Below are 11,873 nucleotides of genomic sequence, written 5' to 3'. Positions count from 1 at the left end.
GGTGAAACCGCTCAGCTGGAGGACCTGTCCCGAAGTGAGGCTCCTCCTAGAAGTGATGTCGTTGTTGATGACAAGGCGAGCCATCGATCCTTCTATCGACAACACAATGGAACTCTCAATGAAAGCACCAATGTCGGTGTCAAAATCGGCAGATCTCGGGTAGGGGGTCCCGAACTGTGTGTCTAAGGATCGATGGTAGCAAGGGACGATGGGGACACAATGTTTACCCAGGTTCGGCCCTCTTAAAGGAGGTAAAACCCTACGTCCTGCTTGATTGTACTCAATGAGTGTAGGGGTTACAAGAGTTGATCTACCTCGAGATCGTAATGGATAAACCCTAGCTGTCTAGCCTATGAGAATTTTGATAGCCTCTATGGACTAAGTCATCCAGTTTATATACACAGCAGAGGGGCCTAGGATTGTACAGAGTCGGTTTATGGGGGAAGGAAATAACATATCTGGAAACCAATCTTGCCGTCCACGCATAGAGGAGTCCTACCCGGACACGGCGGAAAGTCTTTTGCTTGTATCTTCACGACCCATCAGTCTGGCCCATATCAAATAGCCCGAACACCCGAGGACCCCCTAATCCAGGACTCCCTCAGTCTCTGCCATAGATTAGCAGTGCCCCACTTTGCAGTCTCTGGCTAAATGCCTGGGATCCTTGCATTTCCCACATACCTGCTCGTTGAACCTATCATTTCTACTCCTATCATCACCCATACTTTGTTGCCAAGATCCACTGCTCATCTGATTCCTGACACCACTCCCTGAGCTACTCCCGTTTCCTTTAGCTTTTTTCAGCATGTTTTCCTCACTAACATCAGTTTCTTTGACTGTTTCTTTTCCATAGCTCATTATTGACTTATTGTTTTCACTATCTCCCACAGGCATCCCACTCTTGTTCATCCCCTGCACTAGTTGTGATAGTAATGCACTCAGTATCTGTTGCTGTTGACTAGAATTCATGCTTTCATCTCCTTTGTCTTTGCCATCTCTCTGATTTGCCCCAACATCTTTCTCTATTCCAGCTTCTTCATTTCTGCCCCAACTATCCTTTTTTTCCTCTTTGATCTGCCAGACTTTGCTCCCACCATATTCATCACTGGGTGTATCTGAGCTCCCAATACCCCTTCCAACGCTAAACCCAAATCCCGAACGTCCCCCCACCTCTGCCATGAAAATCAAAGGAATTATCAGAAGAATTGGATATGCTTCTATCTCATCCTCCAAACTGCCCTATCTTTCTGAAATCAGATTCTCCAAATCTTCCCCCTCTGTTAGGCCTCCCCCCTCCAAAGCCCCTCCCGAAGTTTCTAGCCATGAGACCTTCTTCTTATCGTGGCGGCTGGGGGATAAACCCTAAAACTAGGTCACTGTTCTCCATCTCCCCATGTCCCTGCCTTTTTATAGGCTCTTCATACGCCTCCAGGGCTTGGGCCTTCTCACTTTCTAGGCCTTCCTGAGTCCAGCATGCCAAATCCAAATCCAGGTCTACTTGCACCTTTTCACCCACCGGGCCACCAAACCTAGTTGCCCATCTCTCATCTTTTTTCCTTCATCCTCATCTTTTTCATGTCTCTCTTTTCCTCCTAAGTGGGGTGTGATCGGAGTGCTTCTGATGTAAATTTCACCTAAGTCAAGTTCCTCTTCCTTATACCATGCAACAATGGGTTGGAAATTACCATGCCTCATGTGCATTTGAACTATTTTAGCTTCAGCTACTTCATTATTCATATAATCCCAACTTGTTTTTTGTACTGCTATTTATCTCAACCTTTCCTTTTTCTCCTTTTTTTTCTTTTCTCCATTCTCATCATTTTGGAGTTTGGTAATTTTTCTGGCACATTTTTCTTTTTTTCCATTACTCTCTGATCTTCCCAATTTCCCCAAATTAACCCCATCTATATCAATCGACATAGCAGAGGTCATATATTTCATCCCAAGCGTACCTGACGAAGTTGGAGAAGATGTCCCTTCCTCCTCCTCGTCGGAATCCTCCCCGGCCAACAACCAGAAGCGGTTGCCGACCGGCGAGGCCCCTATTGGAGGCGGGAAAGGGTGCAGAGGCATGTCGAACGCCTGGGGAAGCGTGGAGAACACATCGGCAGCTCCGTGACCATCCTCTTCTGCTTCCTCCTCGGCATCCCCATCTCCTCGCTGTCTTCCTCTATCACGATCGGCGCCAATCGCGAGCCCGGCGCAGGCAGCCCCATCACCACCTCCATTGGCGGTGGTGGCGGCGGCGGCTGCGGCTGGATCTGGCTGTAGCGGAGGGATCTGAAGACCCTCCACTTGTGCCTTTGCTCCTAGATCGGAGATTCTGCCTCGAGCATCGCCCAAAGCAGAACCCCCATCGCCTGCTACCTGTCATAGTTGGGGAAGCAACGCTGGATCTCTTCTTCGTTCATCTTGTCGCGCACCATCTTCGCGGCGTCGTTGAGCATCTTCGCCTTTGGAAACCACCTGTCGATCTCCTTCAGCCTTCCCATCCTCACCACGTCGCCGTCGGCGAGCGCCCACATCTGCTGCTCGCGGGTCGTCATGGAACCCTAACTCGCGGCGCGGCGGAGCGAGAGAGAGCGGGGCGTGCGGTGAGCGAGAAGGAGAAATGCGAGGAGTCAGGGCAGTCGGAGGACTAAAATACCCCTTCCTCTCCCCTCGACCGCCATTACTCACCTCGGGGCTCGCAACGTGACCAAGCCACCCTCCTCGCGCCGCAACCTTCGCGATATGACACGGAAATTGTACTACTTGGCCAGCGGCGAACCCCTCGTCGTCACGCCAGCCACGCGCGTCCACCATCACCTCCTCAGCGTTGAGGAGAACCAGCCGCCTTCCTCGCCGGAGAAGGAATCCCGGCCGGAATTCTAGCAGCGAGGCCCCGAGATCGGGGACGAAGTCGCATCGGAGCCATGCGTCGTACGCGAGACGTGTACCGCCCGTCATCCCTTTCTTCATAAGTCCCTTCAAGAAGAGGTTGCGTCTCTGCTTTAACAGATTACAAGCGTACCCATGATTTATCAATGGCTGATTCCCTTCGAGAGAACCTTTAACTTGGATTGATGCTGCATGCAAATTCTGTCCCTTTCAGAACATTGGCTTGCCTTTTTTGTAGTTCAAAGTAACCCCGCTTTCTGATTCTCTATATGCAATGATCTATTTTACCCAATAATGGAAGATTTTGTGGCCCGCTCAGGAGCACACCTTTAAGCTTGGGCTTTTATCCAAACCCTCAACTTCAGAATGTGCAAGATGATATTGGAAGGGGGTTCAGAAGTTTATTTCTGTTCTGAAACTGCTCCACACACGATGATTAAGGACTGATCCTTGCACGACAGATCAATCCAGCGGGGGTGAACTCTTTAGTCCTACGCATGTGTGCTTGGATCTTAAATGACGTCCATAAATTGGCTGGCATGTGTCTGTGCTTGAAGGTTAACTACTAATATATTTTCTGTGTAGGTTGTAGTGTCTGTTTCTTTTCTGTTTGATGTCATATCGTAAGGTGTGTACACCACGGATAGCAGGTACCGTGTTGTTGTTTCTGTTTGCACTAGCAGTTACTCCCTCCGTTCGAAAATACTTGTCATCAAAATGGATAAAAAGGGGTGTATCTAGAAGGAGTACTTGGTATCAGCTATTATGCTTCTATAGGCTTAAATGAAGGCAGGCCTATAATATTACTATGAATTCCATGAAATATACAATGTCAGCAGACCGCCAACCTCTCTCTCTCTCTCTCTCTCTCTGTATGGCTAATTTTTCCTGTTGAGGAAGATTGTTAATCGACAAGTAGGTCGATATTACAGAAAAAAAGGGTTCATGGAGATTGGGTGGTAGCTGTCGTGGTCTACTCAATGGAGCGAGTTCTTCCGTGGCGGTTCGGTGGTTCGGTGGTGGAGCATCAGTTCGACCAAACATTGGTTTGAAGCCATTGGTAAACCACATTCAAGATCTCAAATTTGCTGAGGAAAGCATAGGAGACAGAAGTGGTTCCAGTTTTTCATTTGCAACAAACTGATAATCTTTTAAACTGTTACAGAGTTGCTAACCAGCGTAGCATGCCAATTTCTCAAACTTGAAGAGTAGATTGTTGTAATTTCAAGAGGCATAAGGCATAAAGTTACTGCGGACAAAATTCACAGTGAGCATCAGTAGTTGAGCCATAAATCCTGAATAGGGAAACTAGCAGCTCAGGCCTCTTTGTGTGCCAAGAAAGTATTGACAAACTACTTCATGTGACTTTTCTGGTAACTTGAGCATTATAAATGGGGATGCATTACCTTGAGTTGGTTATGGAAAATGGGGATGCTCCCAGTTCGAAAGAAAGGGTTTGAAACAACCAGCAGGAGATTATAAATAACGTGAGCAATTATTCAACCGATCCATGACTAACTTTGTGTGTTTCCAATTCTTTTATGATCTCACTTGAAGAAAAAATGTTGAAACAAGTACGGGAGTTTGTTGAGATGCACAAAAGTTGCTGAATAAAATCTAAGCATCACTAAGGAATAGTAAACCATCGCTCGTTTCTAGCTGCACAAACTGAATATTGTAGTTAACTATTTTGGTATCACAACAGCAGCAATCCACTCAAACCTGATTTTGCTAGATCACTGTGCACATCACAAAACAGAGCACCAATTCACTAAAAACAGAGCACCAACAGGACAAGCTACAGAGTGCATTAAAAAAATCACTGTACACCAAACATAGTTAGAGCATACATGCAGATAAAGATTACAGCTGACACAACGCTCACAAATGTGTCTCCAGCATACAAACAACTTGGGCCTGGTCCCGCATAAGCTGCTCGAACCGAGAACCAGTGGACGAGACAAAATGAGGTGTCTTCTGAGTTCTGAGCATACAAAAGTTTCTCAGTGCTTCCTAAAAGTCATACATATTTCTTCCCTAGAGACGGTTAGTAACAACTGGCTGAGCTCTTCAACATTGTTTTCAGCTATCGAGTCATGTAAATTCACGGTCGATTTTGGTGATTGGAGGTTCATATATTTGGATCTTGGAATTCAAGAGCAACAATTCTAATTCTTGTTTGGATGGTCAAGTGTTGAATTGCACAAGCATACGAGTATGAACTTTTATACATTGATGCACATGTTTCAAGTTGAATTATCCACGACATGCACAGATGTATTTGAATGGTTATATACTCCCTCCATTCCAATGAATAAGACGCACACGCACCCCAAAATTCAACTTTGACCAGAAATTAGACCAACCAAATGTGGATTATATGTGATAAAATTTATACCTTTGAATTCGTAGAAAAGAAGTTTTCAGTGGTATAATTTTTAAGTCAAACAAATATAGTCCCTTCGTTCGTCAATATAAGTCTTTTTAGAGATTTCAGTATTAACTACATTCGGATGTATATAGACGTATTTTAGAGCGTAGATTCACTTATTTTGTTTCGTATGTAGTCCATATTAGAAATTTCTAAAAATACTTATATTTAGGAACGAAGGGAGTATATTATTGATCTAATTTAACATTTAAGTTTTCAGTGATATAGTGAGGGATTATGGAAACTCTGTTGCGATTTCAATTTTTTTCCATCTGCTTTCAGCTCTTACCTTTTCCTCTGTTTTCCATACATATATATTTTCTGAATTTAGGGCGATGGGGAAATCTATATTCAAGAGTTATGAGATGAAAATAATTCTTTACAGAAACCCTAGATAGCTTCTTGGATTGTCAGACCCAGCATGATAAAATAGGAAGAAGTGATACAGCGTAGTAGATCCAGACAATCTGGGTTGGGCTTTACGCTGCATCAGTCGTTCTCATCTCCGCCTCAATACAACCTATGGAAATACGGTGTAGGACGGTTGGGAAGTAGGCTGGCCGCAACCCTGATTGCAGACTCCAGCTCGTGAACCCCCTCCTCGGCCTTTTCACCCTGGCAGTCAATCCAGATGCAGAGATCACTAAGGGCACAGAGGTTGCTGATGCCAAGGTCGGGAGCGATGCACGCAGATTTCGCTTCGAGCGCCACAATCTGAAATTCGAGCGCTTTGAGTTTTGGCATGGCTCCGGCTTCAAACGTCAGAAGACCCACCTCACAATAGAGGAGGAACCGCTTCAGGCATCGGAACATGTTGTTGCTGACCACGAGCCTTTGTTTGGGTTCAGCATTTTGTGAGGAGTTCAGCGTCAGAGATAACAAGACAGGCAAACCACCAAGCACGAGAAGGGTCTCCTGCGTCACTTGATTAACGCCGATTTGAAGGCAGGTGAGGCTGGCCATTGAGGCCATCCAATCAGGTATCTGACAGAGACACAAATCAGAGGTGATTAGCTCCTGCAGGAGACGGGGAGGCGGCGACCAAGAACCAACTGGAATGTCAATCAAACGGCCATCCGTTTTGACGAACAGACGCTCAAGCTGAGAGCTCCCAAGTTTGCCAAGCGATGAAACCAATCTATCCACATAACTTGTGCTTGTCTTATGTGCGCTCATGCACAACTTCAGGCCAAGAATTCTCATTCTAGTCAAACTTCCCAACTCCTGCAAGAGATTGATTGAGGTACTGTCGTCCACAGTTACGCATGACAGTTCCTCTAGGCCTTGCATGTTCCCAATGCCATGTGGTAGTTTTGCGCCATCAACAAGTAGCAGTTTCAGTTGCAGCAGCTGAACAATACTTGCTGGCAATTCCCTTATACCAGTACCATTTAAATCCAGCATCTCCAAACACTGTAGATCTCCGATCTGTTCAGGGAGTTCTGTAATGCAGCTTCCTTCAATCCGCAGGTACCTCAACAGACACAACTTTGTTATATTTTTAAGATAACCAATTTCCAACTCCTCACTCCTGTCTAGAGCAAGCATTCTCAGGGCCGGAAATTCCGAAAGGGGAGGTACTTGATCAGTACATCCAAAGACGCCAAGGGTTTGAACATGAGCAGTGACCATGGATGACACTGTCTTCACATTTTCTAGGCCACGGTAGTCAATCGAGAGTCGGCGAACTTTATGCTGTGAAACCAGGCTATGTGTTTGATGACCACTAGAAGTGATAAAATTTTCTTCCACTGCCTTGGATATAATGAGATCACGGATCATATCATGCACACGGCATGCCATTGCTTGACCATCATAGTTGATATATGTTGGTTGTATCATGTTTCTGTTTATCAGTTCATAGAAATAATCTTTTCCTGTGTCAAATAAATTTTTCCCACCAACAACCTTAACAAATCTTTCTGCTATCCACCTCCTCACCAAATCTTCCATTTGGACCTCATAATCTTCCGGATACATACTTAAATACAGCAGGCAGGTCTTCAGTTGGAGAGTAAGATCATTATAGCTAAGTGATAAAATCCTTTCCATTTCCTCCACATGAGGGTTTTTCTCAAGTCCTCGACCAATCGAATTTCGAACCCTGATCCAGTCTTCTCTGCTATCGGATTTTGTGGTCAACAAACTACCAATTGTGATGATTGCTAATGGTAAACCACCACACTTTTTTATGATCTCAGTTGAAATTTCATTCAGGTGAAGTGGGCATTTTTCCACAGAGCCAAAAACTCTTGTAAAGAACAAGATTTTCGAATCAGCTTCAGTCAGAGGCCTTAATTCATATGCAAGGTCAAGGCGAGGGAAGCAACATGACTTGGCAACACTGACATTTCGTGTTGTCACTATTATTCTACTACCACAGGAATTTTCAAGCAAGGCACACTTGATAGTCTTCCACACTTGGATACTCCATATATCATCAATTACTATAAGATACCTGTCAAAAAATGAGTTGATATTCATTCTGATCAATATCATTGAATACAGTGAAGACATACTATGATAAGTATTTCACACATATAGTAAATCGACAGAACCATAAATCTCAAGCTGAATGTTACGGAAACAAAGTTATGAGTATTCAGCGATATTGTGATAGGCTGCGTAAAATCATGTCATTTAGTCATTTAAAAAGTGTACCTCTTGTCCTTCAAGAAATTTCTCATTGAGTTGATGAGCCACGCCTCATCGCTCGATCGAGAAATGGGAGAGTCTTCCTTTCTTATTTGAGAGAGCATGGACCGCAAAATCTTTCTTATGTCAGGATTTTGCGACACCGACACAAAAGCTTGGCAATTGAACAGTTTACCAGTTTTTTGGTATACTTGATTAGCAAGAGTTGTCTTCCCTGACCCTCCAAAGCCTATGAGAGAAACAACCTTCAGTGCGAGCTCCTCATCCGTGACCAACTTAATTAACTCATCCTTTGGACCATCAATGCCAACAAGGCTGGCTCCCTCCACAAAGAGGGCAGGCAACCGAGGGTCGGTGCGCGCAGCATTGGAGCTCGCAGAACAGACCATCGCGTCAAGCCTGTACCTGTCACGGCGCTGACTTGCCTCGATGATGCGGGACTTGAGTTCTTTGATTTGCACCGCCATCTCATGGTGAGCTCCAAAGCTTTTCACCTTGCAGACGCCCTTCCAAAAGAGCTCCATGACGGCGTTAGGCTTGTCCGGATCACGGTGGACGTGGTGATTCATGTACCTGTCGATGTAATCCTCGATCTCATAGGCCATCTCCCTCACTTGGTCCCTCCACTCCCTGAGCTGCGTGTCGAGAGCCTCCGCCTCGGCCAGCTTCTCCAGGAGAGCATTCATGCTGCTCAGCTCATCCTTGAGGAAGGCGATGTCGCGCCGCAGGCCCTTGTGCATCCTGTACTCCCCCTCCAGCAGTGCGGCGAGCTTGCAGAGGAGGGATTTCAGGACCCCCGTGGCGGCACTCACCAGGACTCCTTCCATCTCTTCGCTACTCACTTGTGCAGAATCAATGGAATGATAAGCTGCCAATGGATTGCGGCCTCACCCTAGCTAGCTCCAACCGAACCCGCCGTCTTCCCCTGCGCTTGGTGGCAAGGAGGAAATGGATCTGGAGAAGTTTCATCAAGCAAATGGGATGAGGGAGGGAAGAGGGAAGGGGAAAGCCGTCGTACTGAATCTGGGCTTTGGGTCAACGCGGCAGGATATCGCAAACTGGGGGCGTTCCGAGGCCGAGGGTGTGTGGTGGGAATGCGAGTATGCGAGTGGGTTCGAGTGTGGGTAATGATGAACTGGATAGCAATAAGCATGAAATAGATGGCACTAAACAATGACCAATTACGTTCATGGATGAGTAACATGGAAGTGCACTTTTTAAAACATTCACATATGTTCTTTCTTCTTCTTTTTTAAATTATTAGAAGACAAACAAGAGGGACACAAATTTCTCTATTTTATTTTATTGAAGACACTTCTGCAGCCCCTACTTCGAAAGGATCAAATGAAAGAGACTATTCCCGAGTGTCCGAGCGAAAGCTTCGTGCTATTTGGCGTCGGTGTCGGCGGCGTCTGTGGGTGTCGTTTGCTTCTTGGAGTTGTCGTTGAGGGGCTCGTTATGCTAGGGCTTCGGGTGAAAACCTATGCCTGTTTGCTTGGACTCAGCAATGGTGATACTTCGCCGCCACCTTCCTTGGGGCGTTGTCGTGGAGCTCAGGAGTCGTCGGTCAGGTCTTGACGAGGTGTTAGCTTGTTCTAGGTTAATGTCGTATCTTTTAATCTGCTTTGTAAGAGGGCCTCCTCACCACACTGTATCGTTCGGCCGTGTACTTTGTTGTGTTGCTTTATATATAAAGCGGGACGAGAGCCTGTTTCAAGGAGGAGACTATATCATAATATCAACAGAATGAGAGACAAAATAGTGTGTTCACAAAACAAGGTCAACACATTTAAACAAGATCATCCACATGGGTAAGCAGGGAGGATTTTGGGTCATCGACACTAGCAGCCGCGTTAGACTAGGGTAAAGTGGTTTTTTATTCTTTAGTGAATGACACATGAGACCTACATGCTAGAAAGAAATAGTATATGAGTATGCGGGTAGGCGGGTATGCATATATGGACATTGCCTTTCCATACCCGCACCCGGCTTACTCAATGGGTACAATTTTTTTCATTTATAAATTCATGGGTATTTATTTTTTCCAAACCCTAATAGGGTTTTTACCCGGCGGGTTCACGGGGTGCGGGGTACGCATTGCCTTGTTTTTTTTTAACTATCTACTGCAAGGCACAACCTCACAGTCCTTTATTCAAAAAAGCAAGAAGCCAGTACAATTAACTATATACAAAAGAGGAAACAAAAGAGTGCCAAAGAAGGCAGACTTACCTAAACCTACCTATACAAAGAAGAACTCAAGGCAACCCATCCAACCAGGCTAGAAGGAGAGGTCTAACATGAGCCTTCACTCTATGAGAAAGCAAAGTTAGGTCATGTACAAATTTACAACGCCAAGCACTAAACGTAGGTCGTTCCCCTCTGAAAGTCCTTCCATTCCGGAGTATCCAAATATTCCAAGCTGCTGTGAACACCACCTCAAAGAAAAAGCAGTTACCAAATCTTTGTCTGGCCAACGAGATGCATTGATGGACGTTAGAACCACCAGACCAGTCAATCTGCAAATAAGTCCAGATCCTTATACTGAAGTTGCAGGAAAAAACAGGTGTTGACGATCCTCATAAATCTGCTGGTGGCACAACACACAAAGATTATCGGCATCCCCGGCCCGCCAGTGTCTCCTCACCAGCAAGTCCTTGGTGTTGAGCCTGTCAAAGAATAGGAGCCAGGCAAAAACCTTGATTTTCAGCGTGCATCGACTACTCCATAACCATTTGCAAGGCTGAATGGTCACCATATGAGAGTGCATGATGGTATAGTAACTCTTTGATGTGTAAGCTACACATTGCCTTGTTGATATGCGAGTGGACAATCCTGGTCCGTCGTGGTTGCTTCACTCCCTCTTCGTGCCTATGCAGGCGTCCAGCCACGTTGAAGCCACACCCCGTTGCCCTCCCTCCCCGCCGCCTCCTCCCTCCACTGCCACCATGGCCACATGTTCGTCCTAGATGAAAAAATAGAGCGCGATAATAATTATTAGCCTGCTATATTATACACTGACATTCACTCTAGGATGGCAGTCTACTCTGCCATCTCCGTCGCTTGGTCCAGCTCTAACTCCGCCATGGCGTCCTCCATGGTGAAGCCCGCAACCGGCTCCGGCACCACCGCCTTCTCCTCCTCCTCCCCCTCCTCCTCCATGGGCTTCAGCTGCTACTCCGTGATACTTCCATTTTGCATCATAATTACCTATTGTTATTTATCTCTTTTCAATGTTATATTTCACAATATGATGCAATTCTAATGCCTTTTCTCTCTTATTATGCAAGATACATCAAAGGAGGGAGATTACCGACAGCTGAAAATCTGACCTGAAAAGGCTACATTAGAGATAACAATTCTCGAAGCTCAAAATGAAGCATGTATTTTTTGTAAGAATTATTTTGAAATGTATAATAAATAGTGGAGCAAAAATATGGCAAAGGGGCCACCACCAGCTAGCCACATGGGCCTGTGGCGCGGCCACCCCCTGGCCATGTGGGGCCCTAGTGGCTCCCCTCCTGATGTCCTTTGGCAATAAATTCCTATTTGACCTAGAAAAAATCAAGATAAGAGTTTTGGGACTTTCCCTGCCGTCTCGAGGCGAAAACAAAGCCAGAGAACTTTTACTCTGATGGAAATATGCCCTAGAGGCAATAAAAATGGTTATTATTATATTTCCTAAATCATGATAAAGGTTTATCATTCATGCTAGAATTGTATTGACCAGAAACTTAAATACATGTGTGAATACATAAAAAAATACCGTGTCCCTAGTAAGCCTCTACTAGACTAGCTCGTTGATCAAAGATGGTTAAGGTTTCCTAACCATAGACATGTGTTGTCATTTGATAACGGGATCACATCATTAGAAGAATGATGTGACTGACTTGACCCATTCCTTTAGCTT

General features: G+C 45.4%; 1 protein-coding gene across 1 annotated transcript; it reads right to left on the bottom strand.

Moving 5' to 3' along the window:
* Positions 1-5,637: 5,637 nt before the first annotated feature.
* On the bottom strand, positions 5,638-9,196 carry LOC123148650 (disease resistance protein RGA5). Its single transcript, XM_044568128.1, has 2 exons — positions 7,973-9,196; positions 5,638-7,769 (listed from the first exon to the last, which is right to left on the bottom strand). The coding sequence occupies exons 1-2, from the start codon at positions 8,791-8,793 to the stop codon at positions 5,822-5,824; spliced, it is 2,769 nt and encodes a 922-aa protein (XP_044424063.1). The 5' UTR covers positions 8,794-9,196; the 3' UTR covers positions 5,638-5,821.
* Positions 9,197-11,873: the final 2,677 nt, after the last annotated feature.

The sequence above is a fragment of the Triticum aestivum genome, chromosome 7A (genome assembly GCF_018294505.1).
Source record: "Triticum aestivum cultivar Chinese Spring chromosome 7A, IWGSC CS RefSeq v2.1, whole genome shotgun sequence".
NCBI lineage: Eukaryota > Viridiplantae > Streptophyta > Magnoliopsida > Poales > Poaceae > Triticum > Triticum aestivum.
This window is presented reverse-complemented; position numbering and strand designations above follow the sequence as displayed.

What these genes read in the sequence shown, in the direction of transcription:
- LOC123148650 (XM_044568128.1), bottom strand. Translation starts at nt 8,793, where the DNA reads ATGGAAGGAGTCCTGGTGAGTGCCGCCACGGGGGTCCTGAAATCCCTC. An exon ending in AATTTCTTGAAGGACAAGAG is followed by an intron (nt 7,770 to 7,972) that starts GTACACTTTTTA and finishes ATTTTTTGACAG; the next exon opens with GTATCTTATAGTAATTGATG.